This window comes from Sphaerodactylus townsendi, linkage group LG13 (assembly GCF_021028975.2).
Source record: "Sphaerodactylus townsendi isolate TG3544 linkage group LG13, MPM_Stown_v2.3, whole genome shotgun sequence".
Lineage (NCBI taxonomy): Eukaryota > Metazoa > Chordata > Lepidosauria > Squamata > Sphaerodactylidae > Sphaerodactylus > Sphaerodactylus townsendi.
In genome coordinates this window covers 53,663,943-53,675,265 of record NC_059437.1, presented here as the reverse complement: position 1 = coordinate 53,675,265, position 11,323 = coordinate 53,663,943, and the positions used below count along the sequence as shown (strand labels likewise).

The 11,323-nt window shown below is 45.6% G+C and overlaps 1 protein-coding gene across 1 annotated transcript in view; it reads right to left on the bottom strand.

The window, feature by feature from the left end:
• Positions 1-7,881: 7,881 nt before the first annotated feature.
• The window catches only part of ABCB9 (ATP binding cassette subfamily B member 9), a 29,998-nt gene continuing 26,556 nt past the window's right edge, over positions 7,882-11,323 (bottom strand). Inside the window, exons 7-8 of the mRNA XM_048513865.1 lie at positions 10,017-10,153; positions 7,882-8,756 (exon numbers count right to left, since the gene is read on the bottom strand). Coding sequence (XP_048369822.1) covers positions 8,463-8,756; positions 10,017-10,153 — 431 coding nt within the window. The 3' untranslated portion in view covers positions 7,882-8,462. The remainder of the gene's footprint in view (positions 8,757-10,016; positions 10,154-11,323) is intronic.

Here is an 11,323-nt window from a genome sequence, read left to right as displayed (position 1 = left end):
GATGCATTTTGCAGCGGCCCCTTCCACACAGGCAAAATAATGCGTTTTCAAACCACTTTCACAACTGTTTGCAAGTGGATGTTGCTATTTCGCACAGCTTCAAAGAGCACTGAAAGCAGTTTGAAAGTGCATTATTCTGCATGTGCGGAATGAGCCAGCGTGTCAGCAAGGTGGAGTCGGAGATCCATTCGTTGGGCACGAAGCAGGATGGAGATCCCTGGTTCCAGAGAGTCAAGGATCCAGCTTGTGGGGGTCTGCAACCTGTGGCTCTCCAGATGTTCATGGGCTACAATTGGCCATGCTGGCAGGGGCTGATGGGAATTGTAGTCCATGAATATCTGGAGAGCCGCAGGTCGCAGACCCCAGCAGGCAGCCTACCGAATCTCCCGGAAAGGAAAGTCGGGAGGCAAGGAGGCCTTGGTGCTTAAAATCTTTATATAGGCTCATTCCACACATGCAGAATAATGCACTTTGGAACTGCTTTCAGTGCTCTTTGAAGGCTAAAGTGCGAACGGGCAAAAAATCCACTCTTTGGGCGGTTGTGAAAGTGGCTTTGAAAACTGCATTATTATTAACGATGTAAAAGCGGGAAGGAGCCTTAAACTTCCCATAATAAAACTGTATTAAAGTTACTTCTCTATCAGCCAGAAGAAGAGAGCTCATTTTGTGAACCGCTTCAGGGAGGGAGGGGGGATTCTCTGGTTGATGACTAAAAAACAATAATGTAATGGGGTGTTGCGAGGTTTCCTGGTTGCGTGGCCGCCTGTTCCAGCAGCATTCTCTCCTGACGTCTCGCCTGCGTCTGTGGCTGGCATCTTCAGAGGATCTGATGGTAGTAAAGCAAGTGGAGTATATATACCTGTGGAATGTCCCAGGTGGGAGAAAGAACCATTTGCATTGGTTAAAAGGATTAAGGGTGCAGTTTGCATGCTTGATTTGCATGTGTTGGGTGGGATCCATCCATTTAGCATGTCAGTAACCTAGAGGTTGCCAGCCCAGGTTGCTTTGCAAAGACCTGCTCCACACAGGGAGCAACCTGATTTAAACTAATACGGCTGTCTCACATTTAAAAATCAGTGTCTGTCTCTGTGGTTCGCCTCTTATTGCTGGCATGTGATTCTCTGTTCTGGTGCAGGTGGGTCAAAGGAACTGGGCTTCGTGCCATTGATTATATAACTGCGCAGACCGTGACTAAGAACAGACGTTCCACAACATACCTTCGGCAAACTGTTGCAAACTCCCAGTGCCAGATCCATAGATAGAAACAAGCCGCCCAACCTTCACCCGACAGCAAAGAAGCACCGTTGAGAAGACTGGTCTCTTCTCTGGCCGCAGTAAAACGGGGACTTTTCACAGGACCGAGAGAAGCCGACCTGTCCTTTGGGCTCTTTGACTTTCATTTTTTAACCAATATGGGCTGGGCTGGCAAATTATTGTGGTGAGATCTTGCAGCTACTGCTAAGGCACAGCCCCATCTTATGTAAACACGCAGCAGAAAAGTTGCCATGCCAACCTGGGTATCACTTGGCACTCCTACATGTGCCCCATTCTACCCTTTCGGCAGTTTCTTGCAGCACTGAAGAGCTTCCACCGGCGCCATCCCATGACACATCCATGCGCTTTCTGCTACGAGAAGGGAATGCAGAGTTGCCAACATCCCGGTGGGGCCTGGAGATCCCCAAGAATTTCAGCTGATCTCCAGAATAAGAGAGATTGGTTTCTCTGGAGAATAGAATAGAATAGAATAGAATAGAATAGAATAGAATAGAATAGAATAGAATAGAATAGAATCTTTATTGGCCAAGTGTGATTGGACACACAAGGAATTTGTCTCCGGTGCATATGCTCTCAGTGTACATAAAAGAAAATACATTTGTCAAGAATCATAAGGTACAGCACTTAATGATTGTCATATAGGTCTAGTAAGCAATCAGGAAACAATCAATAGTAATAGAAAAAACATAAAATGTAAAATCATAAAAAAAAATAAAATGTCAGCACAGGCTATAGTCATACAGTCATAATTGGGAGGAGATGGGTAATAGGAATGATGAAAAAAAGTAGTGCAGTAATTATATAATAAATATATAATAAATAGTTTGACATTATCGAGGGAATTATTTGTTTAACAGAGTGATGGCATTCGGGAAAAAACTGTTCTTATGTCTAGTTGTCTTTGTGTGCAGTGCTCTGTAGCGACGTTTAGAGGGTAAGAGTTGAAACAGTTTATGTCCAGGATGTGAGGGGTCAGTAAATATTTTCACAGCCCTTTTTTTGACCCGTGCAGCATACAGGTCCTCAATGGAAGGCAGGTTAGCAGCAATTGTTTTTTCTGCAGTTCTGATTATTCTCTGAAGTCTGTGTCGATCTTGTTGGGTTGCAGAACCAAACCACACAGTTATAGAGGTGCAGATGACAGACTCAATGATTCCTCTGTAGAACTGTATCAGCAGCTCGTTGAAAATGGCCGCTGTGATATGACGTCATCCCATGGGTCAGTAATGACCTGGGGCTTGCACCTTTACCGTCTCCCTTCCATACACCCACACACTAGCTCTGTCTGCAGAACTAGGTAACTTCCTGTAAAGGAATGTTCCCGCGGAAAAGGATTACCTGATTATTCCATGAACGCTTTTGCTCCAGGCAAAAAGCATTCGCCCTAATTATTCAAATGCTGAGTTTTAGGATTCCAGGATGGAGTAACTGGGTGGCCTGCTGCCGCTAACAGTAAACCAGAATTCAAAGTCCTACCTTTCCGTGCAGAGACTACTCATAACTGTTTCCTTGTTGGGTAAGAAGGACAATTAAAGTTCAAAGACGGTAAGACCAAGAAAGTTTAAGTGTTCTCAACTGGTTCTGGTGGGTTTTCCGGGCTGTGTGGCTGTGGTCCGGTGGATTTTGTTCCTAACGTTTCGCCTGCATCTGTGGCTGGCATCTTCAGAGCTGTATCACAGAGAAAAGTCTGTTTCACACTGTGAGCTGTGTTTCACTGTGTTTCACTGTGAACAGTGTTTCACAGTGTGTAACAGACTTCCCTCTGTGATACACCTCTGAAGATGCCAGCCACAGATGCAGGTGAAACATTAGGAACAAAATCCACCAGACCATGGCCACTCAGCCTGGAAAACCCACCAGAACCAGTTGAATCCAGTCGTGAAAGCCTTCGACACTACATTGTTCTCTCAGCCATTATATGTTCCTCTTGAGCACAGTAGGTAATTCCCTGCAATATCTTGATAAAAACTAAAATACAGCATGAGAAAGCATCATTGTCCGGGAATTAGTACATCATTTTCCCCTCCCATATTTTAATTAAAGTTCTTTCAATAAATCATAGTGTTTAACTCAGATAAATTATGAGTAGTCATGGATGTGCCAGTATTTTAACAAAAAATCTCTGTGATGGCACTTTTCTGTCAATGGAGATTTTGCGAAATTTTGTTTTGAATAGTTTTATTTTTTTATGTCACCATGGAAATTTTTCAGAGGCAAAAAGTAGAACACAGTGTGTAACAGACTTCCCTCTGTGAGACACCTCTGAAGATGCCAGCCACAGATGCAGGCGAAACATTAGGAACAAGATCTACCAGACCACGGCCACGCAGCCCCAGAAAACCCACCACAACCAGTTGAATCCGGCCGTGAAAGCCTTTGACAATACAACATGCAGAACTTTACAGATGAAGTTCAAGGACAAGGCTGTGGCCTGACCCACTGAGCAGCAAACTAACCGGGTGGAGCTTATTTGGCTTGGAATAGTTAATATAAACAGCAGGACAAGAACACCACCTTACAGGATATAAACAATTGAGCACCTGACCATTTTCACGCAGGACTTCCTGGTAGGGTAACTAAGCAGGGCAGTCTCAGTTCTCACAAAAACAGGGCAACGTTTTGATGCTACAAAACACAAAACAAACTCATGGTAAACAATTATTTGTCATGAGGGCAGAAGGGTTGGGGTGGTCTGTGATGCTTGGGGATGAGGGGAGGGAGTTGGTTGCTACTGCTTCCAGTTTTGTCCCAGTTTTAGTGTCAGGAGTTCTGATTTTAATTCAGCTGTTGGCTCAAATGTTTATTTATTGCAACATTTATACCCCATCTTTCCTCTTAATTCAAGGCAGCTGATAATAATAATAAAAATGGTCACCTACAAGCGAAGCTAAAATGCACATGTGTGTAAAGTACGGCCAACTCATAGCTGCCTTGTGAGCTGCTGTCAAGAGAGAAGCGGAGGTGGTTTGCCATTGCCTTGAGAAAGGCAGGGTGTAAACCCAAACTCTCCTTATTTATTTACGTCGTTAATTTCTGTCCCACCCTTCAAATACATCCCAGGGCGGGTTACAACATTCTAAAAATGCTCCCCACATTTCAAGAAAACAGAATCATATACTAATGGACATTCCTTAAAAACATACCTAAAACATACTTAAAACAAAATATACTTTAAAAAAACCCTTACCTAAAGCACATCCACCCACTCCCTAACCCTCCCAGGTACAGCAGCAGCAGAAGCGGCGGTGGCAGCAGCAGCAGAAGAAGAAGAAGAAGAGGAGGAGGAGGAGGAGGAGGAGTTTGGATTTATATCCCCCTCTTTCTCTCCTGCAGGAGACTCAAAGGGGCTGACAATCTCCTTGCCCTTCCCCCCTCACAACAAACACCCTGTGAGGTAGGTGGGGCTAAGAGAGCTCCGAGAAGCTGTGACTAGCCCAAGATCACCCAGCTGGCATGTGTGGGAGTGTACAGGCCAATCTGAATTCCCCAGATAAGCCTCCACAGCTCAGGCGGCAGAGCTGGGAATCAAACCCGGTTCCTCCAGATTAGATACACGAGCTCTTAACCTCCTACGCCACTGCTGCTCCACAGGTGGGGGACAAGTTCTGGAAAAGCCCCGTGGACTGGGGGTAGATGGCATCGGTCATGCAAAATGTTGAAAATGACGGTCTTGATCAGGTGCCAAAAGTGGGAGAGCGTTCCATAAAGCGGGGGACACAGGACCAGTTCAATAAGTGGCAGACCACAGCCTCTGTGGGTCAACGACTATGCAACTTCCCTCCCAACATCTTTGCAATTCACATCCCCTTCCTTTCCTCTACATTTACCCCAGGCCGCTTGTGACAGTCATTTCACTAACAGGGCAGAATTGGCATTTAGCTTGCCTAAATTAGAAATTATTTGAAGGGGCCTAGGAATTATTTGCACATGTGCTCTATGACTACAGCCAAGAACACCCCTTGACCTTGTATCCTTTCAGGGTTAATTTCAACATGAGTCTTGGGCGTATTCGTGTTCTATGAGTCACCTTCACAATAGACTGCTTGTAGCAGAAAGGTCATAGGGAATGCAATTTGCAAGTCTAATCTATGGATTTCGTTTCCACAGTAGGTTGCTATACTCAGGCAGGTTGTTCAAACCACTTTCGAATATATTTGAATCCTTCCTGCTAAAAACAGCTACTGTGCTAACATGCCTTCCCCCCCCCCCTTTTGCATATACAAAATGGTTGACTCCTGCTGTCCATGAATAAATCTTGAAGCGAAGGCAGATATTATGTCCACAATGAGGCACATTTTTGGAACTAGCCCAGTGGTGGGATCCAAAAATTTTAATAACAGGTTCCGATGGCGGTGGGATTCAAACAGTGGCGCTGCCGCACACACGCACCTCCAGTCCCTATTGGGCAGGGAGGTTGCTTTAGTAACTCCTTCTCGGCACTCAGAAAAAATTAGTAACCAGAAGTGGTGAGAACTGGTTGGATCCCACCTCTGAACTCGCCCCACCATGTTCCATACAAACCTTTCACCTGGTAAATTTGAACAGAGAGAAATGCTTGTTCAAGTCCAGACATGCAAAATGACTACTTACTGTGATATCACCAGAATGCCAGTCCCCATAGGATATATGCAATTATTTCAATTTTTTTTAAACCAAGGCAGTCAATCAATAAATGCACAGGTGGTATTTAGAAAAAAAGGATAACTAGCAAAACTGGATATGTGAACAGACATGAAGGCGCGGTGCCTAATACTGACTTCGACTTGAGCTCCATCAAAGTCAGAATTCTCCAAGGTTGTAGGCTGAAGTCTTTCATGTCACCTGCTACCTGATCTATAAACTGCCCCCCCTCCCTATCTTATGTACAGGGCCCACTACCACCTGTAGGACCCACCCTTTTCTCTTTCCCTTCTTGGGAGGGTCTAAGAAGGATTTAGCGGGCACTGTTATATTACATTGTTGTATTATGTATGAATTGCTGCTTTTAACTTATGTATTTAGTGGTTAAATTATATTTGATTTTATGTTTTTTTTGTACTGAATCTTATGTTGTTCACCGCCCAGAGCCCTTTGGGGGTTGGGCGGTATATAAGCCTAAAAATAGATAGATAGATAGACAGACAGACAGACAGACAGACAGATGACAGACAGACAGACAGACAGATAGATACCAAGCATGCCCCACTGCAAGTTGTTTACGACCTTCTAAGCAAAGGACAGTCGAGATGGTGGTGGATATTGCTGTCAAATCACAAACGACTTACAGTGACCCCCACAGGTATTTCAAAGCAAGATTCTGATTGCTATTAACTGCCTCTGTGTAGCAACTCTGGTGGCCTCCCATTCAAGCACTAACTTGCTTAGTTTCTAAAATCAGATGAGATCGGCTCAGCCGGGGCCATCCAGGTGAGGACTAGAAGGCATAAAAACACCCTAGACTCCCAGCACAAAAACTGAGTGGCAGAGGTAGTCTTTTTATTCTGTAAAGAGTTCATAAAATATCACTAAACCAAATATACATATCTATAGATATAGGCGCTTCTCTTAAATATTGCAAAAAAACCCCAAAGCTGCCAAGAACACTGCAGCATCAAAAATACCAGAAAGGAATTAAGTGCTAAAGTGCTTGAGGTTGTTTCAAAACCAAGTGCAATTTGAGAGACAAGAACAAACATCAGTCTTTTTTCTTGTCTCTTTTTTTAAAGCTCTGTTTTTGATGAATGGTTTAGCAGTTTTCTTTAAAGCATGTTTATGACTGCGTGAGAGCTCCTCCCAGTAATTTATTGGACATCAAACCGGTTCAAACCCAGTGGCACAAAATGGAACTAGAATTAGATTCTGGGTCTATGTTCTCTCCACTTTGCTACAACACAACAAACTTAACTAAATACAGCAATTCAGCCAGGCAACGGAGGCCTGATTGTCAAATACAAGCAAGGGAAGGCTTCCCCAGCCCCTGCCAGTGTTCTGGAATTACTAGCTGAAGCTATAACATAACAGAGACTCACTTTCTGAGCAAACCTCACTTGGAGAAAAAAGGAGCTTGTAAGTGAAAAGTGGGAGGCGGTGCTCTTATGCAACTGCCACTTCTTTCTGCCGGGCCTGCGTAGGAGATGTTCCCATCTCAGCTGTCACCAGTTCACACCTGGATTCTAGGTATTGAAAAAAAATACAGAAAGAGTGAGTTCTGCGTGACCTTCACAAACTGAGTCTGGAATCTATTTTTGCCGCACTGGCTGTGAACGAGGGTGTCCCTCTCAACCAACAACAAGCAGCAATAAAAAAATAACACGCATGCTTTGAACTGTTCTAGTTGCAATGAAAAGCTGCTTCGCTTTTTCAAAGCACCGGTCTCTAAAACCAAGAGGCTACGCAGAGGTGCTCTGCGAGAAGAAGAGGATCCATCTCAGGGTTTGCTAGTGTCAAAATAATTGCTGCAGGCCAGGGGTGAAATCCATCAGGGGACCGGTCCCAATTAACACCCCGTCATAATGGAGGGAAGTTCTGTTTCAGTGCCTCATACAGACGTTTATTTTCAGAAAGGCTTAGTGGCTGCGGGTGCTCAATCCAAGGATTTTTGTCAAGGATTCTGTTTGGTGTTTTTAAAATGGACACGCCTCCACTCTGTGAATATCGCACCTTGTAAAGTTGCATACCAGAAGTTAGATGTAACTACCGGTTTTGGAAACATCTGTGTCTCAGATGGTCAACGTTTTACACACACGTAGTTGAGGTGCAGCAGAACATTCATGCAAGTAGAAAGGCTGTCTACAGGCACTAGAGTGATCCCATGTTTAGGCCCCGGTTCGACACCATCGCTTTCTGAACAGTCCACACAATCCATCCATAAGATTCACTGTCCTTTCCCTGTGATGCATGCGCCTAAATATCACACCTCTTTATAAATAACAGCGAGCTTTGCATGCATATTAGCAGGATACGAGAACTCGTGGATTGCTTTGAGGATTGCTGACCTGCTGGTTCTCGCCTGCTCAGCGGGGCCTGCTGATAATCCTGTGCCCAAGGACACTCGGTGCTTAAGACTGTAAACAGACCTCGTTGTCTGGAAAAACCCCTAGAGACCCTGTGCTAAAGAGAACTCCTCTTCTAATGGGATTCCAACCAAAGTCCTGAGTGTTTTTTTATTAATAACATGAGCTTCCAGTCCAAATTGCAGACTTGTGACATTACATCCGGAACTCCTCTGCCTGTCCGGTCTTCGGAGACTCTCTCCGGATGTCAGCCAAGCCGCCATCCGGCTGAGAGCTGTCCCCTGTGCTGGTTTTGTGGCCTAGGATCTGTCTTTGCACCAGCTTGTAATAAAGGCCCGCTTCTTCCATCAGCTGCTTGTGTGTCCCTTGCTGTACCACACGGCCCTTGTCGAGAACAATGATACTGTGTGCCTTCTCCACAGTGCTCAGTCTGTGGGCTATGACCAGTACTGTGTGGCTCTGGACGTCTCCATAAATAGCCTGCTGAATCTATCAAGAAGAAGAAGAGTTTTAAAAAAGAACCCCAAACCACCAAACATTACTGTTAATTTTTGCATTCGCTTCTCCAGCCCACCTCAGAGGCCCAGAATAGGTAACTGTGTAGTAGTTAACAAAATCAAAGGATCAAACCAGGCTTGTAAGCAGCCAGTAGAAGAAGAAGAAGGGTTTGGATTTATACCCTGCCATTCTCTCCTGTAAGGAGTTTCAACTAGGCCTGTGGTGGCGAACCTTTGGCACTCCAGATGTTATGGACTACAATTCCCATCAGCCCCTGCCAGCATGGCCAATTGGTCGTGCTGGCAAGGACTGATGGGAATTGTAGTCCATAACATCTGGAGTGCCAAAAGTTCGCCACCACTGACTAGGCTTAAAAATTCCGTCCCCTTCCTCTCCCCACAACAGACACCTTGTGAGGTAGGTGGGGCTGAGAGAGTTCAAGGAGAACTGTGACTAGCCCAGCATCATCCCGCAGGAATGTAGGACTGGGGAAACAAATCAAGTTCACCAGAAAAGGGTCCACCGCTCATGTGGAGAAGTGGGGAATCGAACCTGGTGCTCCAGATTAGAGTCTTCTTGCTCTTAACCACTCTACCGCACTGGCTCTTGGGGAGAGCTCAAAATACTTGTGAAAGGCCACACCAAGCATCAGGGAGAAAAGGATCTGACATCCCTTACTATCTTAGGCTGGCTCGCTGAATCTGCCCCTTAAAACAGGGGACGAAGAACAGTAGCAGATAAAAAGATCCAGGAGAGGAGTCCTCAACCTTTTTGAGCCTGTGCGATTCTTAGGAATGCGGAGGCCGTTTGTTGGGCACAGCACAACATGGCTGCCACAAAATGGCCGTCACTGGAGGAGGAGCCATCCAGAAAATGGCAGTCGCAGCTTACCTTCAGTCACAAAGGGTAGATCTTTGTGCTGTGCTGGCAGCTGCTGAAACCATCAAATCTCCAGCCAACCAAATCTCCAATGGCCAAACAGAAGTCTTGCGAGGCAAAAGACTCATCTGGAACTTGCGGTCCTTGCCTAAATGCTTAGGGATCCTAGAAGTTTTTGTGCCTTTCTGTGGGCATAGAGGGGTCACCGGGGGAATGGGAGGGTAGCCATGAGTTTCTTGCACTGTGCAGGGGTTTGGGTCCCCTCCAGTTCTATATCTCTATATCTCAGTGGAAGCCATTCCTTATACCTGTGATCACTGGCATCCTAACCCCGTATCAGTACAAGAAAACGCCATCAACATTTCTGCTCACCGCGTGCTCACTGTCCGCATCCAGGGCACTGGTGGCTTCATCCAGAATCAGAATCGACGGATTTCTAATCAACGCTCTTGCAATTGCGACTCTCTGCTTCTGGCCACCAGAGAGCTGGGCTCCTTTTTCACCGGCTTCTGTTAAATCAAGGGAAGGGAAAGAAGAAACGTTAACAAGTCTAGTCTCAGGTAGAAGAAGAAGAAGAAGAAGAGTTTGGATTTATATCCCCCCTTTCTCTCCTGCAGGAGACTCAAAGGGGCTGACAATCTCCTGGCCTTTTCCCCCCTCACAACAAACACCCTGTGAGGTAGGTGGGGCTGAGAGAGCTCCGAGAAGCTGTGACTAGCCCAAGGTCACCCAGCTGGCGTGTGTGGGAGTGTACAGGCTAATCTGAATTCCCCAGATAAGCCTCCACGGCTCAGGCGGCAGAGCTGGGAATCAAACCCGGTTCCTCCAGATTAGATACACGAGCTTTTAACCTCCTACGCCACTGCTGCTCCTGTAGTGGCTGAGCTGTGGATTGGGATCTCCCTAGCTCTGTGGTGGTGAACCTTTGGCACTCCAGATGTTATGTTATGGACTACAATTCCCATCAGCTGATGGGAATTGTAGTCCATAACATCTGGAGTGCCAAAGGTTCGCCACCACTGCCCTAGCTCAAAACCAGTTCTGCCATTAAGTTTATAGTAGTGGCTCTCAACCTTCCTAATGCCACGACTCTTTAATACAGTTCCTCATGTTGTGGTGACCCCCAACCATAAAATTGATATATATAAAATATAAAATATAAAAAGACAGTTTTCTGATGGTCTTAGGCGGCCCCTGTGAAAGGGTCGTTCGACCCCCAAAGGGGTCGCGACCCACAGGTTGAGAACCGCTGGTTTATAGGGTCACTTGGGTCAGCCACCTATATGGAGACAGTTTCAGAGGGTAGTTGTGTTGGTCTGTAGGACTGGAGTTCAGTAAAGACCAATAAGATTTCTGAGATATGAAAAGGAGTTCTGACTCTTGAAAGCTTGTACCCAAATATCTTGTTGGTCACTCACTGAGGCTCTGCCGCATTTGAATCAAGCTTCTCTAAGCTTCAACCCAGGCCATTTAACCAGCAATATGTGAATAACAGCACACACGTACTTTCAACAGGACTTTTAATGCTGTTTATTCAGAAGTGATGCCCAACTTTTGTGCTGAAGTGCCGGGAGATGGATTCAAGTGTTGCTTGAAATATTAAGACAGCCAGTGGCCACTGGCCGGGGTTGCCCCTCCAACTGAGGAAGGCTTATGTGGTATGGATTCCTCCCCGATAA